This window comes from Micrasema longulum, unplaced genomic scaffold, assembly GCF_059751315.1.
Source record: "Micrasema longulum isolate JH-2025_06_02 unplaced genomic scaffold, ASM5975131v1 h1tg000017l, whole genome shotgun sequence".
In the NCBI taxonomy this organism is placed as follows: domain Eukaryota; kingdom Metazoa; phylum Arthropoda; class Insecta; order Trichoptera; family Brachycentridae; genus Micrasema; species Micrasema longulum.
Genome location: NW_028277225.1, coordinates 835,960 through 855,748, shown reverse-complemented (window position 1 = coordinate 855,748; position 19,789 = coordinate 835,960). Strand labels below are relative to the sequence as shown.

General features: G+C 30.0%; 1 protein-coding gene across 1 annotated transcript in view; it reads left to right on the top strand.

Moving 5' to 3' along the window:
* LOC148285651 (lachesin-like) overlaps positions 1-19,789 on the top strand; it is a gene marked incomplete at its 5' end in the record, with an annotated part of 84,185 nt that overhangs the window by 37,546 nt on the left and 26,850 nt on the right. Inside the window, one exon of the mRNA XM_088242434.1 lies at positions 5,785-5,923. Within this exon, the coding sequence (XP_088098560.1) occupies positions 5,785-5,923 (139 nt within the window). The remainder of the gene's footprint in view (positions 1-5,784; positions 5,924-19,789) is intronic.

Below are 19,789 nucleotides of genomic sequence, written 5' to 3'. Positions count from 1 at the left end.
TTTTATTTCTTAAAACTGTGTTTTTTAAATTTAAATTAATGAAAAATATTTAAAAAATAAAATTAAAATTGAAAAAATAGGTAGATGTCATTAATGATATTAAAATAAATTAATAACTATAAATATTTATGCCTTTTTTACCAAATAAAGATGTGCATTTTGAACCAACCGTTAATTTATAAAATCATAATATTTCAATTTAAAAAAGTATTTTTTTCTAAATTAATAAATAAATATCAAGTATTATTATAAGTTTAAATGGATTAAATGAATGAGAAATTTAGTTGAAATTTTTTAAAAGTTTTAACTAGTTCAAAAATAAATTTTTCAATCTTATAATAATTGTTCCATTTATTATTTAATTTAATTAAAGCCAAAGGTGTAAAATTTGCATATTTTCAAGGGTTAATCAAAGTATTTTTGCCATATAATCTGGGCGAACGGATGTTTTCATTACGGGTAGGTTATATAAATAAAGCATGCTTTGAGAGCTATCAAAATCAATTGACGGAATAATTTCATTGTAAGGATCCATTGTTCATTAACAAACGGATGGATATTTGTTTAGCCTCACTGAATAAACAGCCTGACTAGACCAAGTATAGTTATTATACCTTCTAGAAACTTAGTTAGATGGGAAATTTTACTTTAAGCACGTTCCCTGGGCGCAGTTTGTTCGCACCGTGGATGTAGAAAAATGGGTTCAATGAATTGCAATTTATTTAACTTATTTGTATTTTTTTGTTGAAATTTTAAAAACGTTGTTTTATTGTCAGGGTTCACTGCATGAAATTATTAGCATGAGAATCCTAAAAATATGGGGATTTCCTACATTTTATGGACATATTATAATGTTAATTTGGAATTAACAACAAAGAAGTCAAAGTGTTGCCATTACTAGTCGGTTTATAAATTCAAAAACATGGTGGTGGATAAAAGGCAAAGGTATTTTATATCAATAAAAATTGAGTTTTTAACGATTCTTTGAGATAATATTTTTTAGATAAAAATGTTTTGATAAAACATATAAATGCTCGAAATTAAAAAAAGTACTAAATTTTTCTTTTTTTTCTAATGCAACAGAAAGGGATAAAAATTTTGTGAAGGATATATGGAAATCTAAAAATATTTACGACTAATTTTATTTGATTTATTTTGGATTTTTACAGCTATTTACATTAAAAAATATAAGTAAGAATATATTAACAATACTAGAGCCAATTAGAAAAATCCGCTCTTAATCTAATAATATATAATATGTAAGAAAAGAGTTTATAAAATTGTATGTGTGCGACGTTTGTATTGATGTATGTGTATATGAATGTGTGTGAATGAATGTGTGAGGATGTGTTTGTGTCGGTGCGTAAATAAAAAAAGTAATCTAAAACGTCTATAGGAGAGAACAAGGTAAAATATTTGACTTTAAAGAAAATCATAATAAAAATAAATTATGTATACCTATTTCCGAAACCATTCAAAAAATATTTTTCTTAAGTTATGTTATGTTTTGATTGTATTTTTTAAAATTATAGTAAGAATCAAAACCCTATTCTGAATAAAGAATTTTAATTTAAAATGACCTCCTATTAGCTGGTTTAAATCGCCACTTTACACGCTTTGTAATATTCACCATTCTGTCTGTGTTTAAATATTCAAATTTCCTCAACTTTGACTCTTATGAAGTCAATAAGCTGAAAGCTTTATCGGTGTGGGTGAAATTTATCTGGCTAAATTATTTCACCAATTAAGCAATGACTGAAAATGCTTATCAAATTGTACCAGTTTGTTTAATAATAATATTTTGAGTAAGTGCAAACGTTTGTAGACAAGGCTGAATTTAGGGCCGTTTTTTTTCCATTTTATCAATTTAAAAAAAAAAGTGAGTACAGTTTTAAAAAGTATGAATGCAACCGACAATGAAGAACTTGGAACGGAAATTCTACTCTTTCGTGTAAAGAACCAAGAAAACTAAATCTATTTTAAAATACGAGCCATTTTGAAACATTCTCCTCAAGTTTTGTGGCTTACCTTCTAGCCGTACCTGCCATGGATGAAATACTTTTACAATAATTACTTACAACTTCCATCAAACATTTCGTAAATTAACTTAATATTATTTGATTGTTACAGACCTTCTGAAACTCATATCACAGTTATAAATTAATTAGAGTATATTTTGAATTACTTAATTAATTCTTTCCGATTATTTCTTAAGACTGCAATGCATCTAATATATTCAATGAGTTTTTTCTCATTAAAAGTATCAGTGGCATATTTCAACGTAGTTATGCAGATAGCAGCCAATTTATGAAAAAAATTGAAATCGGTGTTCTCGAATTCAAGAAGGCCAATTGTACGTTTTGCTTAAAACATCTAGGCCGTTTTCATACAAAAAACTAAAATAATTACCTTTTGAAAATTTAATGATGTCAAAATGCCATAAAAATTCATGTCACCTTATACATTCAGAGTTAATTTGAGGTCTCATTCAATATTAGTACAACTCGACAATTTGGACTCCTTACTACAATTGTCATCAAAATTCTCTGGAAAGGGTCCAAAAAAAATTCTTAAGATACATAAATTTTAAACTTGGAATTAGTCATGAATTTTTAAATTACGATTTTTTATTAAAAACATTAAATTTGCTTAAACTTAACGATAGAAGAAAAATTATAGACCTGTTAAATTTGTATAAAATTGTGCATTCTATATGGGATTGCCCAGAACTTTTGTCACTCGTCAACTTCAGGGTGCCTGGAAGGATAACTAGGCGGGTGCCACCGTTTTGCAGTAACAACTCACGCACAGTGTATAATTGTAATGCCGTATTAAGCCGACTTCATGAACTCGGCAATAGTTGTTCCCACATATCGGATATATTTAATGTGGGGTATTGTTCTTATAGAACAAACCTTATAAACTTTTTCAAAGATGAGCAGTAATCATATTTAATGTAGTTACTTCATATATGATTTTCTGTTTTTATATATATTTTTATTATAAACCTTATTATGTTTAAAATTTGATTTTCTTTTTATATTAATTTTTAAAGTTCTCGTATACTTATTATTTCAAACTTTTGTTTTATTTAAACTTTTTTTTTTTTAAATATTATGTTTTCCAATTTTTAGGCTTGATTATTGTTCCTTAGTTTTGAGTGCAAATATGTAGTTTAAAAAGTATCAAACCTTATATGTTTATATTATAAATTTGTAAAAGGCAATTATGCCGTGTATGTTAATAAAATAATAAAAATAATAATAATAATATTAGATCTAACTGTCATTAAAATCATTGAATCGGGTTGTATACATCATTAAATTGTTTTTTGTTTTATAAAAAACGAAAACGTACATTATTTATCATTTGCCAAAGTAAAAACATTCCAACTGTTGTGAAGATTTGATTATTTAAACTTTTCACAAAACTGCTATTATCTCAGTTTCACTTTTCTATGGCTGGCTGCTTTCTGCATAACTACGTTCAATCCATATTCTGTTTTTTTGTACGGGTAAATATCATTTATTATAAAATAATATTTTGAAATCGGGTTTTAAAAAAATATTGATTCGTTCGATACAAGAGAAATTCAGTTCAAATTCAGAGAAAACTTTAATTAATAATATTATATTCCAAAATTATTCACCTCTGCTATCAATATTTACCATAATTAACTCTTAAACGACTATGGTAAATAATCCCTTTGCACGCGGTGATGTAACATCGTGTTACCACTAGTAAAAGACGGAATAATTTAATGTTCAAAAATTGAAAGAAACAAAAACATGGAGACATACTGTTTATTAATCCCTTTTTCATTATTTTTGCAAATAAACATAATTTAGCCCTGTTATAGTAAAATAAATTAATAATCATGAATACACCGCTCAGATTACGCGCGTGCGTTTCCCATCACTGTTATCAACCGGCTGAAATCTGAATCTATTTTACACTTTACTTACTTTTGTTTTGTCTCTTTCACACTTACACCTGCCATAGAACAGCGTTTCTGTCTTCCTTGTGATGAGTTCTATCTTCGTGCTCTTTCTTATACATACGTGTTGCTGAATTAGCGGACACTCTTTTTTCGCGTAGCGAGGATAAATATTTTTTTGTATTAACATCCAGCATAGTTATACAAACTTCACTTTCCAAATCCGGTGTGAAAATGTCCATTTGAAGATTACAAAAAATACGAATTCATCATTTAAAAAAATAAGAGAGATATATCAAGTCTCGTGTCCTATGTCGACTAGTGTGACATCACAGCTACACAAGAGTTAAGAAAACCTCACCCTCTCCACCTCACATTGCCTCACCCCTTCCACCTGACCCTATCAGTACCTAAGTACTAATCTGTGTATATATTTTAGTTAAGATTATATTTACATCTGAAGATAGGAAATTCAGAATACATGAAACTAGTAGTGTTTTATATATTGAACTCTTGTGTGGTTAAAACAACAAAGTGTTTTATTTTAAATAAACTGTTTTATGTGTCTAGTTTTAAAGATCGTATCTATCTCACTTCACACTTTCCATCTTTTCATGAACAACGTAAAAAAAAACTTGACTTAATAGCTCTACATGTTTTGATGTATTATTTAATAATCACTGTTAAAATAGCAGATGATAGAATTCATTAGTTAACCATCCATACTAATGTTATAAATTCAAAAGTGTATTTGTTTATTTGTATTTCTTCACGTCTAAACGGAGTGACAGATTAAATTTTTTTTTGTAAATAAATAGCCGGAGAAATTAGAAGTAAAAATAAGACTTCTTTTTCTTGCTGATTCAAAAAAATGAATGAAAAAAAATTATCAAAAATAAGCAACATTATTTGAAAATGAGTAGTTGTGAGATGTCAAAAACAATCAATTTGAAATGAACTCTTTAAATTTCTAAAAATGACTTGCTTTATCCATGGTTGGATTGGTTTGCTTTTCTTTTTAGTTTTGTAGTAGGATTTTAGATTTGTGAACAGAATAACGAAGCTACGTTACAATTGTCTAACGGATCATCGTATTTCTTTCATGGGGATAGTTGGAAAACCTGGTAACTTTCAATTCCGGTTAAATATATAATTCCGTCTAGAAAATTCTTTGTGATGAAAAAATTTTTTGTTCATAAACGACATAACTAATTAATTACTTAAATATTTTTCCCCTTAAACAACATGAGAGAAGCTGCCGGTAAACGCTGGTACATTATTTTTTTATTATTATTTATTTTATTTAGTTCTATGATTAACATAGTCTAATATATATTTACAACACAATATTTACATCTATATTTATTCTTACATTATTTATCACTTTTATACACTTAATATCCTAATTTATAATATTCACTGTTTCATATGTACATTTTTATTAATTATATTCACTATTTACACCATATATTACGTTATATTTTTCACATATATACTTTTTACATTTAATTTTAAACATATTTACATTTATTTCATTTTTGATAAAGACTCTTGTGTAGCTTTGAAACCAGTTGGTAGAAAAAATAAGTGGTTAATAACAAAGTTATTTTATACTTATTTTATTGAATTTGTTTTTCTTTCCATTTTGTCAGTGTAGTAAGGGTGATGAATCTGGTTTACCGGTTCAAATATAATTTAAGATTACAGGATTTAGGCTTGAATATGGGACACCGCGTTTATCTCTTCTACTATGCATGGTCCAAAATTATAATATTAAAAACACAGGAAACGGACAAAACTATAGCAGAAAAACAGGATCTTTTGTAAAATAAGTTGTTTTTTTTCAGTTGCGCCAACAGTAAAGGTCCCAAACCAGCTTTTAGGAGCTCCTCTAGACACGGATGTTCAGTTGGAGTGCTATGTGGAAGCCTTCCCTAATACCATCAACTACTGGGTCAAAAACAGGGGAGAAATGCTTCTCGATGGGTTCGTTTACTTTTATTTACTTTTCATATTCATATTTATTCAAAATGTGTTATGTTTTTACTTTTTGTTCGTTTACTTTTATTTACTTTTCATATTCATATTTATTCAAAATGTGTTATGTTTTTACTTTTTAACTAATTTTATTTAGTGACCGTGTAAGAAAATTAGATGTTATCGTGCGAGAATCATAAAGAAAACATTTTGTATTGTATTGTATTGTTTTTATTTTAGATAGTTATGCAAATAAACTTTGAACATCTAGTCAAACAGGTACGCAGGTTTTCACGGACACTGTAATTAATTTGTTTGTTTTTTGGGTGATACCGTGTCTGTTGGATTTGTTCCGACGCTTCGACTACCATTGCAGGAGCCATCTTCAAGGTAAACTGAGTGACTCACTCTTAACCGAAACGTCGGAACAAATCCAACACACACGGTATAACCCAAAAAACAAACAAATTGATCTAGTTATCCATTAAGAAGAAAATAAAAATTTGAGAAAAAAAATCGAAATTGGGCACTCGCAGAGTGTTTACAAAATATTGTTGGGTGATTCGTTCGATCATTTTTACGCCATTTTGTACATATTTTTTAATGAAATAACGCGCTAACCTTCTATTATTATGGCTTGTCAGTAAGCGAGAAGAGTTATTTTGGAAAAAAAAAGATGAAAAATACACCACAACACCAGGGCCAATTGTCGAAAAATCTTGGCGGAAATCAAACAAGGACGCAAGTTTTGCAGTAAGCCACCTTACGTCAGGCGCGTTCCGCCTTGAATATTTGAAAATTGATAGATATATTTTATTATTAAAAATTATGAATTTGAGAAAAAATCTTTAAATAGTGTTAAAATTATAGCAGAGTTCGAGCGCACGCGATTTACAAATTCAAACACTTTTTTCAGTATATCTACCTTTCTTCGTTTGCGTATTTTCCATATCGACGTAGTAAATATCAAGGTACCTTTGCCTCGATAGTATTACAAATACGCTGGATTTTGGATGTTATTCTTCATTTTGAGTCCAGTTCTATACCAAATGTTCGAATTTCCACGCACGCGCATTAATGTACATAACGTTGTAGTATTGTTTTACGAGATTCATTGATAGGATACTTAGGAGAGATACTTATGGCGTTCTTTTCTCTCTGCCTACTTCCACGAGGAAACGGTTTGATGATTTGTTGTTGTTGTTAAATATAACAAATTTAAAAAAAACGCATTTGGCTTTTTAAAAACCAATTCAAACTTAATTAAACTATGCAAACATTTCATTAAAGTGTGACTATCTCATGGTATCTGCTATTCATTTCAAAATATTTTCGAACAACGATTCTTGGTGAATTTTCGAATCTGGAAAATTATATTTTTTAAACCATTTTATAAATTGAATACTTCTTGAAATAATATATCTTTTTAAGTCAATATTTTGATTTTGTCGACCTCATGGTAAAATATTTATATTTAATTTATTTCCACGATAGACAGCGGCAAAAATTTCAGTACCCTTGTTCACTTTTTACACAAACTACAAAACTATTTCAAAAAAATATTTAAAGTACATTAATAAAAATACACCTTTTACAGCACAAACACTATAAATACATGGGCAAACACATATTTCGTCATCGTCGGCCTCGTGGTGTAATGGTCAGCGCGTTTGCTTACCATGCAAGAAGTCTCGGGTTCGATTCCTGATATGGTTGACATTAAATATTTATTTTAAAGGGGTTTTTGCACTAGAATCTCATACTCTCTGAACTGGTACCTGAAGCGTGAGACTAATCATGTTACCTTCATTTAACAAAAATGATCAAGATACGCTGCAATCGGTGTACCAATGCAATTCTCTATGCATCATTACGTGCAGAAAAGGAATAATGTTGATGACGATTTTGAATTCACAGATAGTTTCATAAAACTGCTTGTTATTTTTTTATGTTTCTATTAAAGCTTTAGTAAGGTTGTTTGCTTTTTTTAAATTTATTTACTTTGGATTTCTTCAATCTTTTGCAAGCGTCAATGACTTAAAACTCTGTCATCTAATTTAATAATTAGTAAATTCAAACAACAATTCATAAATAAAAATTAACCATATTATGCAAATCATCCAAATTTAACAAAACAACCAAGAATCTTCTGCCAAGCTGTAAATAATTTGGTAACAGTCATAAAAAAGGTAAACTTATGCATGCTCTATGTCCAGACCGGTGAAGAATATAGTTATGTGTGTGAAATAGAACCATATGAAATAGAACCAAAACCCAGGACATGTGTTTTCAATGACTGCTGAAATCAAGTGAAGATAAGTCTGCCTCATTGTGTAGTGGTTGATGCGTTCAACCACCATTCTTGAGGTCCAGGGTAAGATTCTTATCAGGCTGAACATAAAATATAAATTTTGAACATTGTTCGTTCTGCAGTTGTTTTTATTAAAACTGTGAATTAGATATTTTGAGATAATACATTTTTTTTTCCATCTGGTCTTTGAAGGAAGTGTTATAATGGAAGAGACCATTTTATTTAAGCATATAGGGGCAAAGCACCGAGCTTTAGATGATTGAGAATGCAAAAGCGCTCTCGTGATTATGTATCTTTTGAAATTCTACTGAAATTAACTGCATTGAGCGAATTCTCGGTTTGGTATTGATATTTACACACTGAATAGTTAGTAAGTGCATTAATGTTATCTTTGGTAATATGAATTTGAAGTAAATTCACCTTACCTGATGTCACACTTGATTAATTACATACACTAGTAGTTCTGGATAAAAAAAAATATTTTTACTATTATTTAAAATTGTTTTAATTTCTTCATAATCTTATCCTTTTTTTCATTCTCCAATATTTTTTATCCCTCCTATTGCTTCGGGAATGAAATCATTATTATTTCATTTAGCTCTCTCGTATGATATTTTTGAAACATTTTTATATACCTACTTTTAAATATTTTAAATCTGTTTTATTAATTTTTTTTTTTATTTAGTCTTAAAATAGTACAAACGTAATACATGAATGTCCTAATGTACTTATTAATATCATTTCTAAACAATATACGTACATTAAAAAAAAAACTCCTTTAAAGCCAACTCGAATACAATTACGTTTTAAGAGCTAACTTATCTGCTTAACACATGTTTTTTTAAATGACGTTATTTTTTTTATTTTTTTAATTGTTTTCTTCTTTAATTTTTTTCATTAGTATGTCTATAAAAAGTATTACATAGTCCTGAAAAACTTTCATTAGACTCATACATTATATCATAATATGATCTGTTTATAAATGTTTAAAAAATAACAAAAAAATGTTTTTCTCTCGATTTTATTTGTTGCATAAAAATATGTCTTTTTACCATTTTTTATAAAAATATTTTTATAACGGTTTAAAAATTATGTATTTTTTTATACAGTGGCCTTATTTTGTAACTAATTCGTTGTGTAAATTCATTCGTTTCGTATGATAGGGAATTAGAGCAAAATACTATTTTGATTGGGTGAGAGTGAGATGAATATATGATGACCGAATGAGCTAACGAAACGAAATTGTGACAGAATAAGCTTTCTGTTTATCTTTTTACGACTTTTTATTTGTGAATACTGTTAGTAAATATTTATATTTTTTTGCTTTGTTTTACTTATAACGTTATAACATAACTCTGCTTATTAAAAAAATATTAAATACATTTTTTTTCAAAAGAGATGAAACAGTCGACCATATAGAAGTCTACAAGCTATTATTTAGATTTTCCTAGAATTTACTTAGCCAATGATCTGTCGTCTGCTGGATCAAGTGATCACTTTGTAACATTCACGTGTGGCATTTTTCGATTTTCTGTCGGCTTTGTGGTCTCTAACGCTTTGTGCATTTGCCTACCATGCATTAGACCTCGGGTTCAATTCTCAACATGGTTTACATATTTTTATTTTTTTTAATATTCACGTTTTTATGATTTATCCAAACATTCAAATTTTGGGGGCATTTTCTAAGAGTTGTAAATAACTCACTAATGGAAAATGGGAATCAAGATGGAATAGAGTGGGGTTCGAAACTCGGACCTGTCATCCGTGAGTCAGCAACACTAGCCACGGAACCGCAACCTGAATCAGGTAACATGATGAATGATGTATGTATGAATCAAAAAACTTTTTTTTTCACAATATTATTTCACAGTTGCCGGACTGGAAAAGCGTAAGACTGATTTACTATCTCACATTTGTTTATTAAAAACTATCAAAATAGGCTGCAGTTTGTATAAAAATGCAGTACCCTATACACCAATACCTATGAGAAGGAAGTGATGACAATGATATTGTCGGGTTTCTGTCACATGTGGGCAACTTTATTTAAGTAGTTTTGAGACATTTCTTTATTATTAATTAATTTATTTATTAATTTCAAATAACATTTACATTAACATTACATTTTGAAAGTTAAAAGATCGTCAAATATCAACAATTCTTATAAAACTGGAAGCTGAATAGTAAAGAATATCAATTTTTAATTATATATTTTAAGATTTTTTTTTATAATTCTACTTTTTAAATTAAGATTATTGTATGCCATTTATGCTGGGCTTGGATTGCGAGAACTATTGACGGGAACCCATCACAATAGATCTTCACAGGTCGCAGTGACGTCAGGGGCTTGCATAGCACTGACCCTCCAACCAAGAATAAGAATGTCATTTATGAAGACATCTCATTTTTTTAAATTTGTCGTTACCAAATTATAAACAAATTATACTTTTTTTTTGTGGAGATTGGAGTTTTGCAAGTAAGTCAGACGTTATGCTTTGTATATTACATTTGCACACGTGTTAGTTTACCATAGAGAACAAAAGTATGGAGAAATCTCGTGGCATCTAAAGTTGAAAAGGATTTTATTTTTAAAGACTTGAAATCTTTATGTTGAATTTATTTCCACGATAGACAACGGCAAAAATTTCAGTTTCTGGTTCACTTTTTACACAAACTACAATTTAAAAAACATACAATTATAAACTTACACCTCTTCTGTAATAGGTGTATGTGCTGTCACAAACACTATAAATATACGGGTAAACACATATTTTGTCATCGTCGGCCTCGTGGTGTAACGGTCAGCGCATTTGCCTACCATGCAAGAGGTCTCAGATTCGATTCCCGACATGTTTAATATGAAAAAATATTTTTAAAATTATTTTTACACTAGAATATTTCATAGTCCCTAGACTGGTACCTGAATCGTAAGACTGATCACCTTACGTTCATGTAACAAAAATAATCAAGATAGGCTGCAATTTATGTACCAATGTAGTTCCTTATGCACCATTAGGTGCGTAAGGGAACGACGATGATGATAAAGCACAAGTTTTGTGTATTACGTCATATTTAACATAAAAGGTTCTTGTTTATAAATTCTAAACATTATATTTTATTTATCTGAAGTTAAATGTCCCTAAGGTGAAATAAAAATATTTCCACCGTTAATTTTTAGAATTTCTTCAGGCTGTGTTTTTAGGGGAATGAAATCCCTTTTAATTCGACATTTCCGTAAATATTTTACTCCCCTTAATATAATCTAAGCTCTTGAAGCGTCAATTTGCTTCACTTTAAAAAAAGAACCTAAGACCGTTTGCTTCAAATATTCCGGCACAGAATAAACACGCCATCTGAAATCTTATTATGGAAACAATTTAAACGACCCCCCCCCCTCGTTCCGCCTTGGCCCCTGAAGACAGAGTTAGCGTTCATCTGTGAAAGGAAATATTTCGCTTAAAAAAACATTGACATTATCCTGGAGGACATTCGGTCCATTTAAATGAGTATTCGAGGCCAGAGAATTTGCTAGCTTTGTCCTCACTAATCTCTTAATCAAGTGGACCAAACAAAATAAGTCTTCCAAAATCCTTATTGTCCACGGGACAAAAGCATACTTTAGCATTTTTGTCTCTCACTCTGACAATTAGTTTATTTTCCCGCTTCTTTGTGGCCGCCATCTTGGTGTTGCGCGCTTGTTTTCGGTCACGAATACTGAAAATTAAAACATCGCAATAATTACGCTCATCTTTCGAGCAAGATCCTTGGCGGGACTTATTCCATTAAATAATGGGAAGTCGTGAAATATTCCTGACTGGAATTTAGAAAGGGTGAACTTAATACCGCCGGTTTATATTATGAAATGAAGCCTCTTCCCGCATAATGACGCCATGCTGTGATACCGTCTATATTATGTTTTTATTTAATCAGTAGAAGATACTTTCAAAAAGCTTTTATATACGAGAGCATTGATTGATCTAGCAGTAAATTTAAAAGTAAATTTTCCGACGCAATATTTTTTAATTTTCAATATCATAAATGTGAATTTGTGTTTGTTTGATTGTTTGTGTATGAGTTTCTGATTGACGTGAGTTTTTTGTATGGAGATAGCCAAAGAAATGAAATAAAAAACTTAACTTTTATTCCAAAATTAAAAAAGGAGATTCAAAAATTTATGAAATAAAGCAACAACGAGCAACATTATTTAAAATTGAATAGGTGATAAGATAGAATATCAAAAGTAATAAATTTGCAATAAATTGTCCGAAATTGATAGATGCCTCCTGAAATCCTGAACCGCGTTTGCCTATATTCAGAGCCTTCGATGTCCAGGACGTTCACTGCTGACTTTTTGTCTGCAGTTTATGTCAGAACTAAGGGAAGCAAACCTGTCTTTAGAGGATGCACGAGGATGAGCTGGCAACCATCAGCGATGCTTGGAACTGTTCGTGGATACTATATGCTTTGAGAAGGAAATAGAGACGGAATTATTATAAAAACCATTTTATATTACGGGAAAATAGATGTTATATCAGAAACAATAATGTATCGAAAAAATAATACAGGTTCTTTTTTCGTTTTCTCCCCTTCAGCCTTGTTTTCTTCACTTCTGAATAAAGGCATCTTCCAAACATTTTCATTTTTTTCTGTTTTACGTTTTTTTCATCCATATTCTACCAGATATTGAGATAATGCCTTCGGCTCATCCTTTTTGTGTCTCTCAAACACCTCTGGTTTGCCTTTGGTCTTCACTTTATTATCCTAGGTGTCCGTCCACCTGTTATATTTTTTTCTCGCCTTACGTCATTTTTACAGCCGTTTTACGATTCATGATATCTATGACCCCAGTTTGGTACTTTTTTTTTCATTTCTTATTCATACTCCTAGACATATCTTTTCACGTATCATTGAGTGCAGTTAAGTTTCAAGCTGTTTTTCTATATCACAGACGGTGGTTCCTGGTTTTTTTATTATGTAAAGTCTTCTTTTTCTTCATTTTGTAGTAGGTTCGGGGATCTCCTGGAACACCAAACTCCAACTGTCCGCTTCCTATTTAAAGGTCTTCTAGGTTGGCGACTATCCTCCAAAATGTTGTATGCCATCGCGGGTGAAAATCTATTAGTATCCATTCTCTGAACGTGGTTGCTCCAGAATCATCGCTTTTTCTTTCTGCATCTCACGATATCTTCTTTGTTGCAAGGTTCATGTATGACAGTATTTCTGATACTGTCTCTCAGCGTCTTTCCCGAAATAGTGCGCAATATCTTAATTTCAGCAATTCAAAGCGGTGCTTTTGTTTTGGTTGCGTCGACTCTTGATTTAATTCCGTTTGTCATTATCGGCCAGACACATGTTTTACAAATTGGAATTTTGCTTTTCACATGCATATGTTTATTTTTCCAAAGTCTTCTTAACATTCTGATATAGCTGCCGCTTTATTGCTATGTTTGCAAACTTCATTAATCAGATCATTTTCATTAGAGACTTCCATTTCCAGGTATCTGATTCTTGACACCCACTCGATGGGTTTACCCTCAATCATCAATCCGCCATTCACTTTTTATGATTGTCATATACTTTGTTTGTTGATAGTCAATATTTAAAATCTAAATGATATTAAATATTTGTATTTAACCACTTATCGACTTTTTTATGTCAACCTGTTTCGAGACGTACCCGTCTCTTCGTCGGGACAATAATTAAACCAACATGCAAAACCCACTATACACCTTCACCATAGTTGTTGCACAAAAATATAAAACCAACACGACGTGCACTTTAATCAGCACATGCACTGATTAGGACAAACATGCACTGATTAAATTATGAAAATATTCTCTTGTTTAGGAAATAATAAAAAAGTAGAGGAGATGGAGGGAGGGGATAAGCTTAATAGGTTTTATAGGGTGACCATTACAGAGGAACATCGTATAAAATACTATATTGGAAGTTTGTTTGATTATTGATCAAAGGAACATTATTTTTTAAAGCTTTCCTAATGTGAAATATTTCCATTTAATAATATATAATATTATTTTAAAACTATTTAAATAAAATACTTCATTTGATTAGAATATAATAAAAACGTGTTATAATAAATGACTAACGTAAGTAATATAAATTTACATTTATATAAAACAGTTTAATAAATTTATCTATCACCAAATAGATTACTAGAAACGTTTCCTTTTTTTTGCAACAGGCGAAAGGTTTTCAAAATGATCTGCTTATTTCAATACGCAACGAAGCGGTGTTTTCATCGCTCCGACATCTTACGATTAGCAAAGACATATTAATCCTCGTGAAACATTTATACAAAAAATAATTAGCAACCACTTCTTTATAAATTAGCGGGAGATGATCAATCCTTGTCAGAGGTTTTGTATAAGAACAATCTGCCTCGGGAAGGACCATAATGAGAGTAGACTTTTATGTTCACTTTATTTTATTATAACATTAAACAGACAATAAAGCTAAGCGTAGCTTCTTGATATATAAAATGTATTCAGAGGCCCATTTTTGGAACTAATTTGAAATTTTGCAATGTTTTGTAATTGTTTGTTTTTTTTCATATAAAAAATGATATTGTTTATGACTCATAACGTTTTAGACCAATTTCAATAATGTGAACAAAAAAAACAATTCATTTAGTTTAGGTGGCTTCTCATGTGTTAAGATGCTTAACTAACGCGTGGAAGGTTTGATTCCCTGTAAAAACATTTCAAAAAAGTGATAGGTCTTAAGCTTGGGTATTCATCATCATCATAATTCCATGTCCACCCCCTAGTTGGACCATATGGTGTCCACTTAGATCTTCCAAGATCTCTGTCGGCTGCCAGCTCCTGCGAATCCTCCCAAGTCTGGTTCGCGTCCCGTAGTTCTGACACGAACCGCCGACAAACAGTCAGCAGTGGACATCCAGGACTTTGAGAACCTGTTACCTTGTAAAGTAGTCGAGCAAGGTTAAGGCTTTTAGGAGGCATCTGCAGTACATGGCCAAGCCAACCGTATTGCCTCAGCTTGGTGACAGTTTTCACCAAAGTTTGCTACGTCCGTTCTCTTATTACTTCATTCTTTACAAAGTGAAACTACTGCACACCAAGGATTCTTATTTCATTATATTTACATACACCTATTCTCAAAACTCAGTATTTTGCCGTTTTGGGCCCTAGTGAGGTGCCACGCTTCGCATCCATAGAGGAGAAAAGGTGTCATGCAGGCGTTATATAGGCAGTATTTGGTTTTCATCGAGTAAATATTAAATCTTAAGACAGCCTTCATACTGTTAAAGTTGAATATGGCGCCTGTTATTACTAGCCGCACTCCCAGCTCTTTTTGAAAGCTGCCGTTTTCCGTAAAATATACAAGGATAATATAGGTATTTGAAACTCTCGGTTCTTTTGATGATTTGGTTTGATAGAGTCGTGGAATTTTGGGAATCAAGGTATGGGTTTAACACAGTACATGGGTTTTTGCAATATTGATTTTTAAACCCATGCATGCGGAGGACTTATTTAGATATTACGTGATGTAATTCACCACTGCCATTGCGCTTCCCGGTTCGTTGTGCAAAATAATAATAATAATTGAATATAATAACCTAGTAACCTTGTAGTTTCTAAGCCGTTATCTAATCGGTGAAATAAATTTGTAAAATCTCACTCACATTTTTTAAAATTTTATTTATTTTTTGTTTTTTTTACAATAAACATACGAGATAAAACATAGTATTCAAAAAAAAAACATAAAAACATATCAATGAAATACATATTAATAACAAAAAAATCCCACAAAGGCATTGCCTGTTCGTGGGTATACAAAAAAATGTTTGTGATTTTTTGCTCTTATAATAAATAATGGACAGTTATAATATTTTTGTGTAACATAAGAAATAAAAAATAAATTACTCCGTAAAAGATTTTATGTTATTTTTTTTTATAGTAATTAAAAAAGAAAATAAAAAATATTTTTAGAAAACAAAAAAATATTCCTTATTATTAAAGGGCAACAAAATATATCATAGAAAAAAAGAGTTCATATCTTTCGTTTGAATCCAAGATAGTGTATGTTTTTTAAAAGAAGGAAAATTTTGGAAGTTTGGAATCAATTAAATATTATTAGTAAAAAAAAAAATTTTTTTGGGCCTTTAGAATACACATGTGTCTGTGAGAGCCTCGTTTTACAATGTGGTATTTCTAACCCACGATTCCTTCTTTGACTTGATCTATTTTAATTTTTATTCTTAAATATATATTTCAAACATTGAAAACGATATAATTTATTTATATTACAACGGTTCAAAAACCTTTCACTATAAAATGTTTTACAAAAATAATCACAGCAGTGAACAATTAATTATGAAATATATAATATGAAATATAGTAGAATAATACAAATTACACAACTTAGTGAAAGTAAAATAAAAAAAGTATAAAAGAAACAAAACATATCCAAGATGACAAATAAAACATAACATTAAACGTGAGATAATCTCATGTTCTAAATTTAAATTTAGCAAAAAAAAGTTGAGAATAATTTAACATAAACATAAAGTGGCTAGTATTTAGCTAGGTAATAATGAAAAAGAAAAATAATGCTCGTATAATAATACTTTACAAACAATAAGTTTTTTGGAGAAATATGAAAACTGAAATAATCTAAATAACACCTTTATTTAATCAGTTGGTCGGAAGAAGTTGCCATTTGGCAATAAATCAACCAATGTTTTATTTATATATACATAGAAAAAAATAAACAAAAATACGTAGGTATCTAAGAAAACAAAATTAAATTACATTTTAAAGCATAATAAAGGATTTCTACTCTTTTACGTTACACAAATTGGTGGCCTCCGTGGTGCAGTAGTTAAGACGCTTGACTCATACACGGAAGGTTCCGGGTTCGATTCCAGGTGAGAACACAAAATTTAAAAAGGGATTTTTCTCAAGCTCGAGTGTTTTGTGATGTTATTCACTACTGTTAATGGGCCTCTTGGCCTGTTGTGGTGCAAAAATAAAAATAAAAAATTTAAAAAATTTAAAAATCAAATGATGGATGAATGGAAAAACCAAGTGAAGATGATTGATTATGGGCAAAATGGTGAATGTTCCAAGTTTGTGCATTTTTTGTAAACAAGGACTGGATTCAACCACCTAGGGAGCAGTTTATATAAACATACTAAAACTGAGATGAATAACATTGAAGAAAAGGGAATATAGAAGTCTAGGAATTCAGAGGGCTTATGACCTGTCATTGGCTAGTTTAAGTGGCCACTTTACGCACAGTGTAACGTTCACCATTATTCCTTCGATTCTTCCATCTGTTGATGTTTGCGAAGTTAAAGAGCTACAACCTTTATTTTCGCGGGTGAGGTTTATCTAATTTCATTATTTCACCTGCATACTAAGAAACGCCTAAAAATATTTTACCACTTGAACCAACTAATGACAGGTCGTATGCCCTGTAGATGCCTAGACTTCTTTATTACCTTCTCTAAAATATTCTTCATCTCCGTTGTTATATGTTTATGTTACAAGCTCTCCAGGGAGTTAAATCAGCCCTTGTCTACAAAAATTTGGACAATCTCAAAATATTGTTGATCAATTCACCCGATCCATAAAAAAGTATAGGAATTGAAAAAATAATATTTTCAGGCGTTGCCTAGTATGTAGGTGAAATAATTCAATTAGATAATTCTCACCCGCATTAACAAAGGTTTAAGCTCTTTAACTTCACAAACATCAACAAATGAAAAAATTGAAGGAATATTACTATAAAAAAAGAACCCATATAATCTTTTACAGAATATTTTATTTTCTCTTTCTTATGTTACACAAAAATTTTATAACTGTTTATTATTTATTATAGGAGCTAAAATTCATTATCTACGAACAGGCCATGCCCTTGTGGGTTTTTTTTTGTTTACTATATTTACTTTTAATATTTCATTGCTATGTAATTATGTTTTTTTTTTATTGAATACTCATTTTTACTTCTTATGTTTATTGTAAAAACAAAATATAGATGTTCAAATATAGGCAGAATGGTCAATGTTACACTGTGTAAAGTAGCTACTTAAACAAGCCAATGATAGGTCATAAGCCCTGTAGATACCTTGACTTCTATATTCCCTTCTCTGAAATGTTCTTCATCTCTGTTGTAATATGTTAAGTCTCATTTTTTATTATTAATATAATAATGGAACAATGACAGACAACGGGACGTCCATACGTGCATATATTACATACAAGATAAAAAATGTTTCTAGACTCGTCATTCTTTTTAATTTTTACTTCATGCAATGTGTAACAAACATTAATATTATTAAAAGACGAATAAATAATATCAATTTGGAAAACCACTTTAAAAATAGTGAAGGAAGTTAGGTTAAGTTTGAGTAATACAAAAGTATATAAATTTGATAAAAAGGCAATAAAAGCGTACGGACAAATGATTAAATAATAATTTATAAAAGCAAATCTACAGATAAGTAATAAATCATTTTTGATTTCCCTTAAATAATTCCCAAAAATATCAATATCTTTCGTATCATGTTTGTGAACATTATTATACCGCCTACACATTCGAGATAGAGGATTACAAGGGTTTACGTAGAAAAACAAAACAAATCGACAATTTTACTCATTTATTTCAATAAATTTATATTGACAAAAGATAATAAATTTTAAAAAGAATGAATCTTTAGTTATAAAACGAAATTCTGTTTTTATTTATAAGCACACTTTATACGTACGAAAATTCAACATTCGTGAAAGTTTGGTTCGATTGGTTATATTTTTAATAATCTCTACATTAATATTATTTCCACTTGGAGATTACCTTCAAAACAAAAGTTTAACGGATTAAAAATATACATGTTTTGCCTCTTTATAGTAACTTTTTAAGATGTATTTTTTAATTGGGAGTTCAAAAACTAGTTCAAGAAAAAAATCCCTCAAATTCATCTGCTTCATTTATTTTTTTTATATTGATTTATTTCACTAAACCCTTTTCACACTAAATGGTGCATATGACACTGCATTGGTACATCAATCGCAGCGTATCTTGATCATATTTCTTCAGATGAAGGTTAGATTAAGACAGGTACCAGTCCAGGTACCAGTCCAAAGATTATGAAATATTTTAGTGTAAAAAGCCATTTTAAATAAATATTTCACATCAACCGTGCCGAGAATTGAACCCGAAACCTCTTTTATAGTAAGCAAACGCGCTGACCATTACACCACGAGGCCAACTATTTATTTACGCATAATATATACATATTTTATATATATACGTATTTTATTTATTTTTTTGTTACAGGACTCACCAAGCCGATTTATTTAGCTTGTCAGTGAAGATTCTTTACGTTAAAACATAAAATTACTTGTATTATATAAATAAAACACGAGTGATACTTTAATCCACAAATTTGGAATATCCACTGGATATTCCAAATTTGTGGATTAAAGTATCACTCGTGTTTTATTTATATAATAAATTACAATGAACTTCCATCAAGAATTTTCACTTACAAACTTAAATGTTTTACATAAAATTACACTTTT